General features: G+C 39.6%; 1 protein-coding gene across 2 annotated transcripts; it reads right to left on the minus strand.

Moving 5' to 3' along the window:
* Positions 1-1,078: 1,078 nt before the first annotated feature.
* LOC120558053 (25-hydroxyvitamin D-1 alpha hydroxylase, mitochondrial) lies at positions 1,079-7,473 on the minus strand. 2 transcript variants are annotated; one of them, XM_039798891.1, is made up of 9 exons: positions 7,117-7,473; positions 6,280-6,377; positions 5,629-5,819; positions 4,441-4,641; positions 3,513-3,676; positions 3,248-3,414; positions 3,069-3,150; positions 2,731-2,928; positions 1,079-2,233 (listed from the first exon to the last, which is right to left on the minus strand). In XM_039798891.1, exons 1-9 carry the CDS (start codon positions 7,327-7,329, stop codon positions 2,120-2,122), a joined length of 1,428 nt encoding a protein of 475 aa, XP_039654825.1. In that variant the 5' UTR covers positions 7,330-7,473; the 3' UTR covers positions 1,079-2,119. The 2 variants fall into 2 exon arrangements, with proteins under 2 accessions (XP_039654825.1, XP_039654824.1); XM_039798890.1 differs by having other exon boundaries at positions 6,280-6,470; positions 7,117-7,329.
* Between the last annotated feature and the right edge of the window lie 9,719 nt (positions 7,474-17,192).

Genomic DNA, 17,192 nt, shown 5'->3' on the forward strand with positions numbered 1-17,192 from the left:
TAAATGTCTATAAAAACTATTAACATATCAATTTTAAACATATTTAATCAACTCTCTGTCTCGTCTTATTTTCCAATAGAAGCATCACCAGCTTCATAAAAACCAAGGGGGCACCACAGGGAAGAGTATAGCCTACCTTTAAATGTATATGTATAGGGTTAGTCATAGTTAGCATAGCATGTTTTGCTTAGTACACCAAAATACAGCTCAGTGGTTTCTTTTCCTTTTCACAACTGGAGTCCTAAACCTTTCCAGTATAGATGTACTGTATTTCTGATGCCCCTGCAGGTTTATCCAGTATAGAGTAACAAAATCAGCATTTCTCTCTCAACTCTAGGTGGGGTGGTTTTTTTTTTTCCGGTTTTTTTTTTTTTTATTATATATTTTTTTTTGTTTATTAACCTTTCAAAAAAATATTAGTATTTTTAAAAAAATTTATTAAACACAAAAAAAAAAAAAAAAAAGAAAAAATATATAAATAATTTTTTATTTTTTTTTATTTTTTTTTTTTAATTATATTTATCATTGTGTTTATTTATGTCTTATACTTTTCCTCTCATCCCTTTCTTCTGCAACAGTGTGATTAATTGTGGGATTAAAAATGATTTTGAATCTATATATATATATATATGTATATATATATATCAGATTCAAAAAAAAAAAAAAAATATATATATATATATATATATATATCATATATCGTATTGTGATTTACATTTGGATCTTTAGTTTTAGGTTGAACGTCATTGTTCGGCACTCCATCTGCAGTGGAAGGATTTAGTCCAAATTATCGACCCACAGCTGCTGCACCAAAGCACACACTACACACTCCACAAGGTCAAGCCACACTTTGATACTCTGTGTTGTATTTCTTAGAAATTACTGCCTACGTGCCAGGTGGCTGTTCACCGGCATCAAACTAACAACACACGTCTGATCGGTTAGACTTAAATCTGATGCCGCTGATGGTGTTAGAGCTTGAAGCAAATGCTGCATTGATGTACACTGATTCTTATTGGTTTGGCCAAATAAAATCAACAAATAAGCAGAAGTCCAACTTGAAACCTTTTAATGACATTTACAGTAACAGTTTTAAATGTGCTAAATTAGAATAAATACAGAGTTCAGACACTGAAGCCTATTACATTTGCAAAATGGTGGTATATCACTCATATTAGGTTAAAAAGAAGTTAAAAGACACGTACAGTTGCATTGTGCGGCACTGTTGAATTGTGGTATGTATACATTTACATTCTAAAGACCATACAGACAAAGCCTGAGTGCAGAGTGGCCTACGTTTGGGATTTAAACAGAGGCACCATGCATTCCTTTATGGGGTTTCAATTTCAACAGCTGCCATTCTTTTTAAAAAGGAGCCCCTCACTAAAAGTTCACCATGCATAAGCACCTTATAAAATACACTTGATCAATACATTGAACATCATATCTACACACAACTCTCACTGTAGCTCAATAAGAGCTGAAGAAATAGTGTGTCCATGTGCCAGTCTGAGACTCCTCTTGAATAATTTATGGCACCCTGTCTATTCTCAGACTTATATAACACTCTTGAAATGAATGTTTGCACGACCAGGACACAGGGAATTCTGGATATAGTTAAGAGTGCAGAAGATCACAGGTCATAATTAGATTTAGGAAGGGGTTACTTGGAAGTCAAACATTTGCTTCAAATATGTTGCAAATTCCCTGAAATACAAGATGGTTTGATTCACTTTAAGGATAAAGTCTGAAGATTGTCCACTGAAACGTACTGAAGGAGATCTCTGGCTTCCTCTTAGCCTCTGTGCAAATAAGTGCTTAATAGTGATTTTATGATTTTATGCCCCCACAGTATTTAATTTGGAGTAACACAGCTCCCAGTGGAAAGCCTCAGTGATGAGCTGTCACTGCTCATCCTTCATTTATTTGTCCTTCTCCACACGTCGGCCTCCACACACTACGTTACAGATACAGAGGGCTTTGGCCTTTTGTCGTGTCAAAGGTTTAGGGTCCGCTCTAACTGCACGCAAGAGGCTGTGATAACTCCACCTGCTAGCGCTCTCTACTGCGAAAAGACTCACATACTCGTTCATGTAACCAATCAGCTCAGGAGAGTGGGTCATCGTTCAATAAACTGGAGGCTAATGACATTTTCAGGAACCAGAAGCGTCCGTGTCATGGGCTTCACGGAAATCCCTTCAGGGTCCGGCTTAACATCAAACTCTACGAGGATCTAGTGTGAACAGAGAAAACAGATTTACTCCAGGGTGACTGCTCATCATGTGCTCAATGTTGGGTAGTAACTCTTGACTGAAATCCCTGGATTAAGTAATCAAATCAATTCATTTGGAACTGGATTTGAACAACTAAAACCCCTAAATGTCTTACATTATTCCGAGAAAAAATGCTGCAAGAGGATTTGGCTGAAACACTGCCATTTAATCGGAAACAATCTAAATCACTTGCTTAATAATTCAATAATCTGTGTATATGCATCATGTAGCAAAATGTGTTACAGTGTCTTGTGACAAATATATGATGTATGTCATATGTTTTACATGTATACATGTTATTTACGTATATACATGGTACATTAAACCATTTTGAATGACTGACTAGGTTAAAACCGTTTAAAACTGTTCTGATTTTCAACTGATAATTAACCATTCAAATACTGCAAAAATATACGCAACAGTTTTCATCACAGCAAAAAACGTCCAGCCAACTCACCCTTGAAAGAGCAAGGTAGAGCTCCAGCTCGGCGATCCGACGACCTATGCAGCTGCGTTTTCCCACCCCAAAGGGTACAGAGGCATACGGGTGGTGAGTCTGGTCCTTGTTCAACCATCGATGGGGCTGGAATTCATCTGGATTTGCAAACACCGCTGGATCCCGTGACGTTGCAAAGTGGCACAGGGTAATTAAGGTCTGGATGGAAAGATTTCATTCACATTTAGCCCAGTACAAAGGGCTCCTTACAGTGTGACCACATGCCATGATTCAGATTTGAATGAAAGATTGAATGATTGAATGATTTCAAAGTGTACTAATTCCCTCAACACACTCACATTTTTAGGGATGAGGTACCCTCCAACCTGGATGTCTCTCTCTGTAATCACTCTTGCATTGGCAGGAATAACGGGGTACAACCTGGAGAAAAAAAAGTTTAATAATGTTAGCGAAATGAAACTTACAGTCTGAAGATTACATGTCTTTAGGAAATGAACTGAAATCTTTTCAGTTATACCGAAGTACTTCTTTGACTGTGGCCTTCAGGAGAGGCATGCGGGCCACATCAGCGGCCTCCGGTACGCTTCGACCCTCCAGCACTCTCAACACCTCATCCCGGAGCAATGCCTGCACCTTGGGGTGGCGGGACAGCTCGTACAACGACCAGGACATGGTGCTGGAGATCTGAAAAGACAGGTAGGGTGTAGGGGGGAGAGGTTATTAAATCAGGGAGAACTTGACACAGAATCCAGCAAAGGAGGGGACAGAGTTATCGTGCTTACTGTGTCGACTCCTGCAAGAAGCAGCTCTGTGACGTTGCTGTAGACAGTCTTCATGGGCAGCCCGGTCCGTGACAGGAAGTATGTGAGATAACGGCCCTCCACCTTCTCTCCACAGGCAACCTTTTCTGCCTCGGCCGTCAGACGCTGATCAATGTGGCCTTTCGCTAGAAGCACAGAGATTAGAGGCCATTATGACAGTGAGGATGCAGTATGTAATGCAGATTCTGAGACACAGCAAGTTGGGAGCTTTCTGGTGTGATTTTTAGTATCCTTCTTAATAAGTACCAAAAGCCATGCATTAATTGCACAGTGATTACTGTATATACTAGACTTTCTCATAAACTTGCCATCTTTTTTCCTACAGTAATTTGGGGAAAGCAACTAGGCAATAAGGTTTATTAGGACCACAGTTTAATCATCATGACTGATGTTCAAGACTTCAGCGCAGATGATCTTGTAGTGCGTGAGGGTTAAGGACTTTAATCGCCTGCTTCCTGATCCAGTTTGAGTGATTATTTTAAACATGTTTGATTCAGATCTGGATGAGTCTTAACGTACTGTAAGAGTGAGTGGAACGATAACCCAGTTTCTTATATACCCAGCCATAATGGCAATAATGTAATGAGAAGGGGCGGAAGGACAATAATCATAAAGTGTGGAAAGACATACAGTATGTATGTTTTGGTTTCATATTGTAGTGAAGAGGTTGTGTAGGGTCTGCTGGATGTCCCTCATACATCTTTTTAAAAAATGTGTTTGATTTTCTGTTTTCATTGTATCTTCCAATTTTCTTACTTTCAAAAGCATTTTTGTAAAATCCAATGTTATACATACAGTCATCACTATCAGAGTTAATATTTCCAATTAGGCCTAAATATTGCTACCATTTCCCATGCCTAAACGGAAATGATTAGAAGAAGTGACCTACCGAAGTCAAACATGTAGTCCCAGCACTGACAGAAGATGTTCCAGGGTTTAGGAAACAGCTGGTGCAACCATTTTGGCATGGCCATGGTAAGGAGCGTCATTACAAACATGGTGTTGATCGACTGGATGAAACGTTCGGTCTCTTCTGGGACAACCTCATCCAGGCAACCGATTCTGGATTCAAACAACACTGAGGAAATGCCTGTCAAAGAAAAGAAAAAAAAAGGTAAATGAGGAGGCGAGAAAGACACGGGCTGACAGAAATGTACCGTAAACTCAGGCTGCACAGGGAGATGAAACCACATCTAAGGCTTTTTGAAGTAGCATGTTACGTTTCAACCACAATTGGCCCAGCTTCCACTCAACGCTACAATCATTCAGACGATGCAAGAGTAAATGTTTGAAAGCCGTACATGTGACCAAAAAGTCACTGGATTGAAAGTGTTTAGTCTGGGGGGAATCTGGTCATGCAAAAATAACTGTTGAGGAGACTTGAGGCAGGGAATGAGCAATGAGTTTAGCTGTACTCAATAGTCTGTGGTTAATCTGAGCTGGTATTAGGCTTAAATTAAGAAAAGTACACACTACAGTACTTAAGTACAATTATGATATTACTTGAGTATTTCCAGTTTACTATATACTTCTACTCCACTTCATTTCAGAGACTTTTTACTGGGCTACATACATCTACACTGTAGGTATTAACTGTCCTTACTTACTTTACAGATTTTACACTAAACATACGAGCAGTTCTTGACAAACTACAACATTAAGTGCTGCTTACACAGTAATGCAATTTAATGTATATATATTTAATGTATATATATATATATATATAATATAACACTCTGAAATAGGTTATTTTGCTTTTCCTTGTTATAACTTTGAATGCAGGACTCTTACTTGTAAATTAGTATTTTTTGTATTGCAGAATTGCTACTTTTACTTAAGTAAAGGATCTGACTACTTCTTCCACCACTAGAAAGGTGAGCTAAAGGTTATTTGATGAAAATGTTGAAACTATTCGGCCACATCAGGCTTTGACATGCATTTATGTTTAAAATGTCAGCGGTATTTCATTATACTGCTTCCTGCATGTGGCTAGCCCTAATCACCCATGTTTACACGATGTGTTACACCCTGTAGTGATGCATGATGTTGCCATGCCTCGGACCTCATGAAACCTTACCCTCGAGGCCAAAGCGATAGAACTCGCTGGCGATGTCATTGACAAGGCCCTGAGAGCGTCTGCGAAGGCGAAGTTTGGAAACGAGGTCGCCGACCACGCCGTTCAGGGTTTTATCGTAAGCTTCAACTGCTTTTGGTCGCAGCATGTGCTTCCCCAAGAGACTTCTCACCGACTGCCACTCTTCCCCCTCACTAGGAACACACAGAGTAAAAAAACAAACAAACACTTGTGTTAGTATAGCATCTGTGCACACAATATAGCTGAACTAAATCAGGGTGTCAAGAGTATTTAACTACTGAATTAAAAAGGATTTCATTCAGAATCAGCTAAGAACCAGACATTGGTAATACAGTAAGAGGGTAAATAATTTAAAGTATTGTAAGTCTAACTTCTCAGTATCACACCTGTAGTTAAACCAATGACCTTACAATACTGATTTACCTGTCCCAACTTTTGAGGGGGAGTTCCCTTGATCACTATGGCTTAATATTAATGAATGAAATGAAGCAAGTTGGGTCATTGTATTCATGTCATGCCATATGTCTTAAACAACAAAATCACAAATAATTCAAGTTTTGATTTAGTTTGATTTTTGGGTTCCCAATGAGAGAGAATAAGATAGAGAAAAGGAAGTCTCAGAGTGATACTTACGATGTCAGGAGTCCATAGTGATGTCCTCTGAGCTTCCTGTAGTCCTTCCAGGAGGAAAGGTCAGAGCGCATGGGGTGCTGGCCCTCCTGCCTCAGTACCTGCTCAATTAGCGCAGGATCAGCCACATGAACTGTCAGGATGGGACCAAAACTCGCTTTCCACATGGGCCCATACCGCTGCACTCCTTTCAGCTGGGACATTGGAGAGATTGAGGTGACCTTGTGAAAACCCTGCAGGCTATGAGGTGACTGGCTTTGGATGCCCTGTCCTGTAGTTTGAAGCCAGTAAGAAACAAAGATGCATGCAGGCTTTTCTAATCCACTAATGATTGGGTCATTTAACAGGCAGTTTGATCAGCCAAATCTTCTCTGCTTGGCAGACATGTTAACTTAGGCCATAGTGTCGCAAAAGGGAAATTTAGATTAAAGGCCCCCTCCACTCAACAATATGTTTTGCTTATAGCTACTTCACTTTGAGCTTGAGCTGGTGCAGAATGATGTATGTGTATTGCACAGACACTAGTGCAGAGACACTAGAAGGTTGTTTTCACATTCATCTGCTGAAGGGGGGAGTTTGTCTGTGCTTCCTTAAATCTCTCTCTCTCTCTCTCTCTCTCTCTCTCTCTCTCTCTCTCTCTCTCTCTTGCATACAACCACTAATATTCCATCAATTATCAAATGCATTAAATCTGTCCTCTTTGAACGTCCTGTGTATCAATATTTGTTTATCATTTAGTTCACTATGTTGCAGCCTATAGCCTACTGACTGTATTTAAATTAAAAGGCAAGTATTGTAAATAGGCCTATTCTTAATCCCTGTTGAACATCATCATGTTACCTGTAACTCGTGCAGACGCGACAGGCCCCGTTTGGCGAACAAGTCCCAGGCGAAACTGGCGACCGACGGTCCGGGCATGTCGCCCAGGGTCTTCAGTGTCTGCTGCTTGGTTGATGCGCCCTCAGCCCACCTCTCCATCCATTTGACCAGGGGGAAGGCATTTCGGACGGATACCCGTAGAGCTTGTTGCAGCATCCTTCTCACAGTGATCATGAAGCTTTGGCCAGACGCGACTTTCTTGGATGTCGGTGCTCATTTTGTTTTCCCAGGCTGGAGGCAGTATTTATAACGCGCGACCTGCTCCTCGAACCCGCGGAGATAAAGCTGTAAACTTTTTTTTTTTTATCTGGGCCAATCATAGGTGTAAATGCGGCTCTAGCCCCGCCCCCGCCTGGATGAGACTGTGAAGGCGTGAGCAGAGAGGAAGGTGTGTCCAATCACAGGGCTGAGCTCAGACCATCCCAGAGACAGCACACGTGGAGGTCCTGGATTAATAATACATGACTTCTATGTTACTTTTGAGGCTTATCTCCCCCACCCCCTGGGGCAGCACTTTGCTCTCTGATAGTCCAGCAGACAGACATGTTTCGAGTGATCACACATGTAGAAATGAGGTCTTGTGTGCTTAATAGACCATGTACCCCGCAGGGCCAATGCTATTATAGATCCAATTGATTTAGGTCGGGGCAAAACCTCAAGCAGAAACAGATGAATCAATAACCACAAAAATGTGCCCTAAATAACAATTTGGCCATTCTCAGTCAGCATCACAAGCAGGCGTATTGAACAAGAAGAGGGCCTATGACAAAGACATTTGGGACATTATTTCAAGCGCAACTTAAGCAGGGACAGTCTGTCTTTTTTAGATCTGGTGAGGTTTTGTTTACCTTAATTATTTTTGCTGACTTGGTGGTTTTCTAGGGAGAGAGAAAATCCTGACCTGATTTCATTTGAACTGGAATTTGTCCAAAGCACCATGTGTGCGTACTGTGAAGTAACAACCGCGGGGCTGTACTTAGAATCAGTTTTGACATTTCCGCCCCGTATTTTAATGCTCTAACTAGAAATCTTAGCTCACCAGGTCAGAACAGAAATATAGTGCAATCTCAGCGGGACAAGGAAGTCGCCTCTCAGCATTGAAATTACACGTATCCATTATGGTAGGCCTACATTTAAACTTGCTCAACGTTTGCATCATAACTGCATCTCAACAGGCTTATGATTTATAAGTCTGTTGAAAGGCATCATGTCGTTTCCAAGAGGGTCCTGGCAATTCATTAGGCTACATCATAGACTGTATAAAATAGGGCTACATCTGTACAATTTATTTTACTATAGCTATAACTCATAACTCACTCTAAAATCATTGACATCAATTCATATTTCTGAAAGTAAAGATTAAGCAAGAGCAACTTAAATAAGGCTAAACAAAAGAGGTTATATTAGTGTGTTTACTGTACAGTAAGTTGTTCCAAGCAAAGGGAGCTTTAAATCAAAATGTCTTTTTTTATATAAACAATTACTGCAAAGACTGATTGAATAGAGGCAAAGGTGATCAGTGTCTTAATAAATACATTGAGGAATAAAAACCGCTTTAAATAAACTGGGTAATTAAAAATAATTCATTTTAAAATGAATGCCATTTTCCTTTGGCATTTTCCTTTGACAAACAATCATGTTGATGGGTATGAAATGGATATTTAAAAAACAAATCTACATTAACTATTGTAAATAACATTTAAAGGCCAAATATGGGGTTCAGTAGTATTATGATACATAATATCAGCATAATCCAAAATAGGTAGCAACATTTGGGTGACAAGTTTTTCCTGACATTTAAAGAAAAATAATGTTTGGACCTTTAAAGCATGCACAGACTTTGATTAACTTTAATACAACAGCATCTGGTGGAGCTCAGAATCAATAATAATGCCAAGGTATTTTACAGAATCATCTTAAAGTAATATAGATCCCTCCCTGCATATCATTTAAAATATATTTTGTGCCAAGAAGTCCTATAACCAAAAACATTTTTGTGTGTAATCCCTGTAATGCGATCTATAATCATCCTTTAAGATATACCTATCTCACACATACCATGCCATAACCATTTTAAATCATAAGTTATGACCACAATAATGTTAAATACCACTTCTAACAATACCACAGCCAAATGCTAATCCTATAGGTGCTTACATAGATGATTGCAGCTTGAAGGAGAAATAGCCTGAAAATGAGCCCAGCTGCTTACCAAAGGACGTTAAAAATGACCTATTGCGTTTTTCTGTCTACTTGTAACGACGTGCAGAATACCAGCTTATTCTTGCAAGAGTATCCAGCAGATTTACTATGGGCCGCTGCCCTGGGCTGTTCTGAAACGTAGTCATAAACAGACAACGTGGAGTTTTTTTCCTGAGTGAAACAGTGATTAAGAGAAATGAAGTCCACACTGCATCATCACATGGTCACCCTGATTCTGGGTTTTAAAGGGTCACTTCAACATCAACATCTAAACCCTGTGTTTTTGGGACACTGTCTTTATTTTCTGCACTATTCTAATGTGTTGCCATTCTACAGTGATCAAATAAAGTGTGCATGATTTATTTGGCTGGGGGCTGGAGGAGAATTCAACCTAATGAGTATGACCTGCTACTGTTTGTGTAGACTGGATGTTATGACATCTAACATATACAGTACAGGCCAAAAGTTTGGACACACCTTCTCATTCAATGCATTTTCTTTATTTTCACGACTACTTACATTGTAGATTCTCACTGAAGGCATCAAAACTATGAATGAACACATATGGAATAATGTCCTTAACAAAAAAGTGTGAAATAACTGAAAACATGTCTTATATTTTAGATTCCTCAAAGTAGCCGCCCTTTGCTTTTTTGATAGCGCTGCAAACCCTTGGTGTTCTCTCAATGAGCACCATGAGGTAGTCACCTGAAATGGTTTTCACTTCACAGGTGTGCCTTGTCAGGGTTAATTAGTGGAATTGTTTCCCTTATTAATGGGGTTCGGACCATCAGTTGTGTTGCAGAAGTCAGGTTGAGACACAGCCGACAGCCCTATTGGACAACTGTTAGAATTCATATTATGGCAAGAACCAATCAGCTAAGTAAAGAGAAACAAGTGGCCATCATTACTTTAACAAATGAAGGTCAGTCTGGAAAATTGCGAAAACTTTGAATGTGTCCCCAAGTGCAGTCGCAAAAACCATCAAGCGCTACAACGAAACTGGCTCACATGAGGACCGCCCCAGGAAAGGAAGACCAAGAGTCACCTCTGCTGCTGAGGATAAGTTCATCCGAGTCACCAGCCTCAGAAATCGCAAGTTAACAGCAGCTCAGATTAGAGACCAGATGAATGCCACACAGAGTTCTAGCAGCAGACACATCTCTAGAACAACTGTTAAGAGGAGACTGCGCGAATCAGGCCTTCATGGTCAAGTAGCTGCTAGGAAACCACTGCTAAGGAGAGGCAACAAGCAGAAGACATTTGTTTGGGCCAAGAAACACAAGGAATGGACATTAGACCAGTGGAAATCTGTGCTTTGGTCTGATGAGTCCAAATTTGAGATCTTTGGTTCCAACCGCCGTGTTTTTGTGCGATGCAGAAAAGGTGAACGGATGGATTCTACATGCCTGGTTCCCTCCGTGAAGCATGAAGGAGGAGGTGTGATGGTGTGGGGGTGCTTTGCTGGTGACACTGTTGGGGATTTATTCAAAATTGAAGGCATACTGAACCAGCATGGCTACCACAGCATCCTGCAGCGACATGCCATCCCATCTGGTTTGCGTTTAGTTGGACCATCATTTATTTTTCAACAGGACAATGACCCCAAACACACCTCCAGGCTGTGTAAGGGCTATTTGACCAAGAAGGAGAGTGATGGAGTGCTGCGCCAGATGACCTGGCCTCCACAGTCACCGGAGCTGAACCCAATCGAGATGGTTTGGGGTGAGCTGGACCGCAGAGTGAAAGCCAAAGGGCCAACAAGTGCTAAGCATCCCTGGGAACTCCTTCAAGACTGTTGGAAAACCATTTCAGGTAACTACATCTTGAAGCTCATCAAGAGAATGCCAAGAGTGTGCAAAGCATTAATCAGAGCAAAGGTTGGCTACTTTGAAGAATCTAAAAAAAACAAATTTTTTCAGTTATTTCACACTTTTTTGTTAATTACATAATTCCACATGTGTTCATTCATAGTTTTGATGCCTTCAGTGAGAATCTACAATGTAAATAGTCATGAAAATAAAGGAAATGCATTGAATGAGAAGGTGTGTCCAAACTTTTGGCCTGTACTGTAAGTAAAAGTAAAAATGTCATGAACTTATTTTGGTCTGATAAATTTACGCAACACAGACCTTCTGATGTGGAATAGGCATGATTTATCAGCAGTCATCTGCATGAGTTCTTATCATACCCCATTGGGGGAAAAACGCTACTTCAAGAATGTATTTAATGACACAAAAGTCAAGCAGGTGCTAAAAAAATGAATATATGGCAAAAGCATTAATTAGATATACAGCAGCAGTAAAACTGTAAGATAAAAATGTCAGATTAGGTTGCACAATGATGAAAATGTAGCCTACACTAAAGTCGACAAACGTGAAATCGATGAAAAAACTTGACAAGAGCGCCAAGAAGTCCATTGGATGAAGCCTCCCAGGGAAAAGGGTAATATCAGAAGACTGTTTTTAGGCATTGTAGCAATCCCCACATGTCTGACCTCATTATATAAAGTAGCCTGCATGACCAGAACATGCGAATCAGACGTCTGTTTCAGACGCCACAAAGCGTGATGCTGAGTTATTAAGACGAAAGTGCAACGCGGACCATAGATTGGTGAGGAAACATCTATACACAATACAGTTACAGGAGACTTCCTGGGTGGAAGTTGCAGTTATCTTCAATGATGAAAGATAAAAAAAATGACCTCTGAAATTTACATGAACACATAAACAACTTCTAAACAAGGTCAGTGTCTTGTAGAGTCTCGGTCTTACGCAACACACTGCAAACAAATCAAACCAAAGATTTATTGTTGTAATGCTGATAAGAATTTTAACAAATCCTGTGAAAGAACGGCTTATTTTTGCTGTCCTGTGGTGCGAACTGATGAGGCCCAGTTGTAGATCATGCTATACAGCGCATAGCAAGGATAGCCTGATAGGTATTTCCCTTTACTATATTGGCCCAGTGCCCAAAAGGGAGGATGCTATACGCAAGATTAGTACGTTAAAGTTCATGTCTGCAGTTTGCCTGTCTGGGTGGTATCAGAAGATCATTATCTTTGATACACACACACACACACACACACACACACACACACACACACACACACACACACACACACACACACACACACACACACACACGGATGTGTATATATGTGTACGTGCCCAGAGCTGCAGGTAAATGATTGAGTACAGTTTGTGTTTTCCCTAACTCAGCAGGTTGGTGAAAATGGTGTATTTATGGTGATAGGGTCTACTCCAGATTTTGTGTGTAAGCAGTAACAAAAACTGTGAATGGCTAGGTTTCTTATGTGGTCATCCATTAAGTCAGTGGTTCCTGAATGCTTTTGTTTGATGACTATGTCAGCTGTTTATAACTTTTAGCTAACTATTTGAAGTGTTTATCTATTTGAACTGTTTATTTATTACTTGTAGCTAACTATTTCAGCTGTTTATTACTTTTAGCTAACTATTGAAATGGTTTATACATTACTTTTAGCTTACTATTTCAACTGTTTATTTATTAGTTTTAGCTAACTATTTCAACTGTCTAATATTATACAGAATTAGTTAAATTAATTTAGATTCCCCTGACAACAACATTAGTGTTCCCTGGGGTAAGTACCCTTGGGAATCACTACATTATGTACTCCCTCAAAGAGAACCACTAGAGATTCAACCACTCTGTTAGGTGAGATTGGATCACAGTTATCTATACTATTCATATTTACATGCATGTTGTTGTTTTTTCAAGTTGATCCTGGTTGGGTTTGAAAAATGTTCACCGTTCAGAATATCATATTCAGGATGTGTTTATGATGTTTATACGTGTTCAGACACAAAGAGTTATCTGTATGGCAATAAGCTGAAGAGCTGAGGTGTGCACAAAGTTACTAACAACCATGCCCAGATTATCCATAAGGGCACTTGGGCCAGTGAACCAACCATTCACAACCAGTGTGAAAAAAAAAAAAAAAAAAAAAAAAAATAATAAATTATAAATAAAAAATTATTGGAATACCATTACATTCTCCTTTGTAAGTACAATCAGTTCCTCAATTATAATAAAGATAAGTGAGTGTGGCTTTCTTGATTCAATGAAATTGGCAAGCAAAGAAAAACATTTCTTTCTCCTTTGAGGTATAGTGCCCAGGGGCACCACATTGTCTTAATACAGGCCTGCTAACAACATTTGCCAAATGCCCAACAGCTGCTTGTGAGCACACAGGATATGAAGATGTGGAAATAAAGAATTAAAAATAGAGCAATAACATTACTACATTGCTTATGTTTTGTATCATCATACTTGTGGTAATTGATTAAGATTGTGCAGTTTAAAAAAAAAAAAAACACTTTCATGTCATGAATATAAAATAGATGTTTAAGGTGTGATAAGGGACATCTGTTAGATTAAGAGCACATCTGGAAACAAGATGTGCTCTGTCATATGAGAAAGACTTTTTCATTCTGGCTGTATGTGATGAATGTCGACCACAGTGACAGCTTATGTGATTGACAATAAACAGTCTTTGTTTGTGGGATGTAACCTATGTAAGAGACCATGCTGTATATAATGAGGGATTTCACAGAAAATGTAACTGATGATTTTTCACTATAAATAACACTGTCTGGTGGTTTTCACAAAGAGACATCACTCCAGGCAGAAAAACAACAAACATGAGTGTGAATCAGCCTTCTTTGTAAAAGTCTGATAAAATCTATAACATCACATAACATCTGTTAAGCTTTATATTAGCAAAATGGTTTTGTGATGTGCCGCTGTCCTCTACGTTCTATCCAATAATTTAGAAATATTGTACAATTGCATTCTAATTGTACGTTTTGTTTACATTTTGCAGAAGTACTCTACTAGTACATATATAACTAGTTGACCTAAATACTGTTATAAAACCCTGATTACATTCTTCCTCTCTACTGTTTTTTCTTGTTCATTCTTCCTACTAAGCATTGGATTTGTTTCCTCTGAAGCTTGTTTTTACTTTGGGGTCTTAGCTCTTATAGGACATTTTTAACAACAGAATCCCTGTATATTTGACCAGCAATATATAAAACAAGTAGTACACGTCTTCTAGTTAAATTGTTTTTGAGGTTATATGTTTAAATATTTATGTAGGGGATTCTAGATTATATATAGCTAGATTTTTAAAGCAGTTCCAAGTCATTTTGTAGTACTCTGTAGTTTGACAGTATTTAATCTAACTTCAGTATGTCTAACTCAACCACTGAGAGCTATAGTGAGATTGAAATATACTGTACAAACCAATTCTCTAAAATTTCAGTTTAAATAACAGCTGACTAAATTTGAAAAGTAAGTTCAGTCTGAGGGGAGACAACAGTTTTTTTATAATGGTTTTGGGGGGAGGAATGGTCAAACTATTAAAGCATAGGAGTACAGGCTCAACCACAATGGGATATTTTTTCCTTGGATATGAGTCCCACAGGCAGCCATGCAGTATGGGTAAATAGGAAAATTGGAAGAAGTTGAGACAAAAGAGATTTGTTTTCTTTGTTCAGTTGAAAGGCCTGAAAAGATTAGGTTGGAAACTCGGGTCGGTATAAATTTCTCATTATGAGAATCCCAATTGAGGAAGGATTTGATGCAGTACGCAGATTGGCTGTGATATGGCTGTGTAGAATCTCCCCCCAGTTGTTAATGCTGTGATAAGAAACAAGTCAGGATTTTCTGTGGTTTTTCTGTGAGTACAGCAGCTACGTTGGCTTAAGGCTGAGTTTGAGGTGGTGGGCAGACAACCAGGCAGCAGAGGTGCAGTGAATGTAAAACGTAAATAAAAACAGAATACGATGATTTACAAATAGTTTTCAATCTATATTGAATTTTATACACTACAAATACAATATATTTAATGTTGAAACTGATAAACTTTATTATTTTTGCAAATATTCAGTCATTTTGAATTGGATGACTGCACACATTCCAAAAAAGCTGGGACAGGGGCATGTTTCCCAATGTGTTACATCACCTTTCCTTGAACAACACTCAATAACCATTTGGGAACTGATGACACTAATTGTTGAAGCTTTGTAGGTGGAATTTTGGTTCCTACCCTCACCTATGGTCATGAAGGTTGGGTCATGACCGGAAGAACGAGATCCAGGGTACAAGTGGCCGAAATGGGTTTCCTCAGGAGGGTGGCTGGCGTCTCCCTTAGAGATAGGGTGAGATGCTCAGTCGTCCGTGAGAAACTCAGAGTAGAGCCGCCACTCCTTTGTGTCTAAAGGAGCCATTTGAGGCGGTTTGAGCATCTGGTAAGGATGCCCCCTGGGCGCCTCCCTAGGGAGGTGTCCCAGGCACGTCCAGCTGGGGGAAGACCCAGGACTAGGTGGAGGGATTATATCTCCAACCTGGCCTGGGAACGCCTCGGGATCCCTCAGTCGGAGCTGGTTAATGTGGCTCGGGAAAGGGAAGTTTGGGGTCCCCTGCTGGAGCTGCTGCCCCCATGACCCGACCCCGGATAATCGGACGACAATGGATGGATGGATGATGCTGCACATATTTTCAATGGGAGACAGGTTTGGATGGCAGGCAGGCCAGTCTAGTATCCCGACTCTTTTTCACTTTTTCTACAAAGCCACACTGTTGTGACACGTGCAGAATGTGGCATGGCATTGTCTTGCTGAAATAAGCAGGCACATCCCTTAAAAAGACGTTGATTGGATGGCAGCATATGTTGCTCCAAAACCCTTAATGGTGCCTTCACAAAAGTTACCTATCAAACATTCTGTGAGCCCACTGCATATTCACAGATGTTGTTTGAAGATCAGCTATCTCTAAATACAGAAAACATAAATTTGGGTCAATGTGCAGCAAAAGTTGAGAAAAAAGAACTAAATTCATAAATGCTGATTGTACACTATGTTTCAGAACATGTAATGTCAAATATGGCCGACTATTGCCAGAATGCCAATAATCTGAGCAGAGGATACAAAAGTAAAACCTTTTGTAGTATGATTATACATTTCTTTAGGTTTATGAGTGCTTCAATTGCTCTCTGCGATCATCTAAAGTTTCCCAGTGTCTGGGTTTCTATCACTGAGGCATGTGCTGTCCTGTTCTTAATCATCACCCCTTGCAGCAGCAAAAGGGCTTCAAACCTGCACTGTTCTGTTTCCATGCTCCTGGCAAACAAGAACACCAACCTGTCATATACAGCTACAATCAAAAAATGAGCACAGAAAACCACTTTTTCTGTTACAGACTTCTTTGATTTGGACTTCACAAAAGATCCTCAGCAGACACGCCCAGTTGGTAACATAATGCGTTCGTTTTGGACATCATATGACATGTACTTTAGGAGCAACACTGCTGTGGTCAATTTGTGGATTTAGATCAATGGATTCAATTTAAACTATACGTTGGAGAAAACCTCTGGTAATCAAACATGAGTATTAAAGCTATAGTGCGTAGTTTCTGCCGCCCCCATGAGGAATTCTAAGTAATGACAACAAAACTGTCAACGCGTCCACATGACACAGCCTTTTGTGACCGTGTTCATTAATATCAAAAGATTACGCACTCAAGCTTTAAAAGGCCCAATGTGTAGGAATTTCTCCCATCTAGCGTTGAGATCATATATCGCAATCAACTCTCTCGTGCCACGCAGTTCAAAGTACATATTATATCTACGGTAGCCTTCACGCTTCAAAAAGCCGGTCTCTTGCTCTTTTCAATATCCTTTCTTATCCATGAACAACTAAACACGTTACACACTGGACCTTTCAGTAACAAGTTCTTTAAACTGCTTCCTCTTCAAAAAAGCAGAAAAGATTTGAAACATGATGGTGTGGTAA

Source organism: Perca fluviatilis, chromosome 4, assembly GCF_010015445.1.
Source record: "Perca fluviatilis chromosome 4, GENO_Pfluv_1.0, whole genome shotgun sequence".
NCBI classification, from domain to species: Eukaryota; Metazoa; Chordata; class Actinopteri; order Perciformes; family Percidae; genus Perca; species Perca fluviatilis.

Excerpts from the sequence above, each read along its gene's own strand:
- LOC120558053 (XM_039798890.1), bottom strand. The coding sequence starts at position 7,329 with ATGATCACTGTGAGAAGGATGCTGCAACAAGCTCTACGGGTATCCGTC. Across the intron at positions 2,929-3,068 it reads GGTACCTCATCCCTAAAAAT|ACCTTAATTACCCTGTGCCA; the intron begins GTGAGTGTGTTG and ends CTTTCCATCCAG. Across the intron at positions 2,234-2,730 it reads TCTACCTTGCTCTTTCAAGG|ATCCTCGTAGAGTTTGATGT; the intron begins GTGAGTTGGCTG and ends TGTTCACACTAG.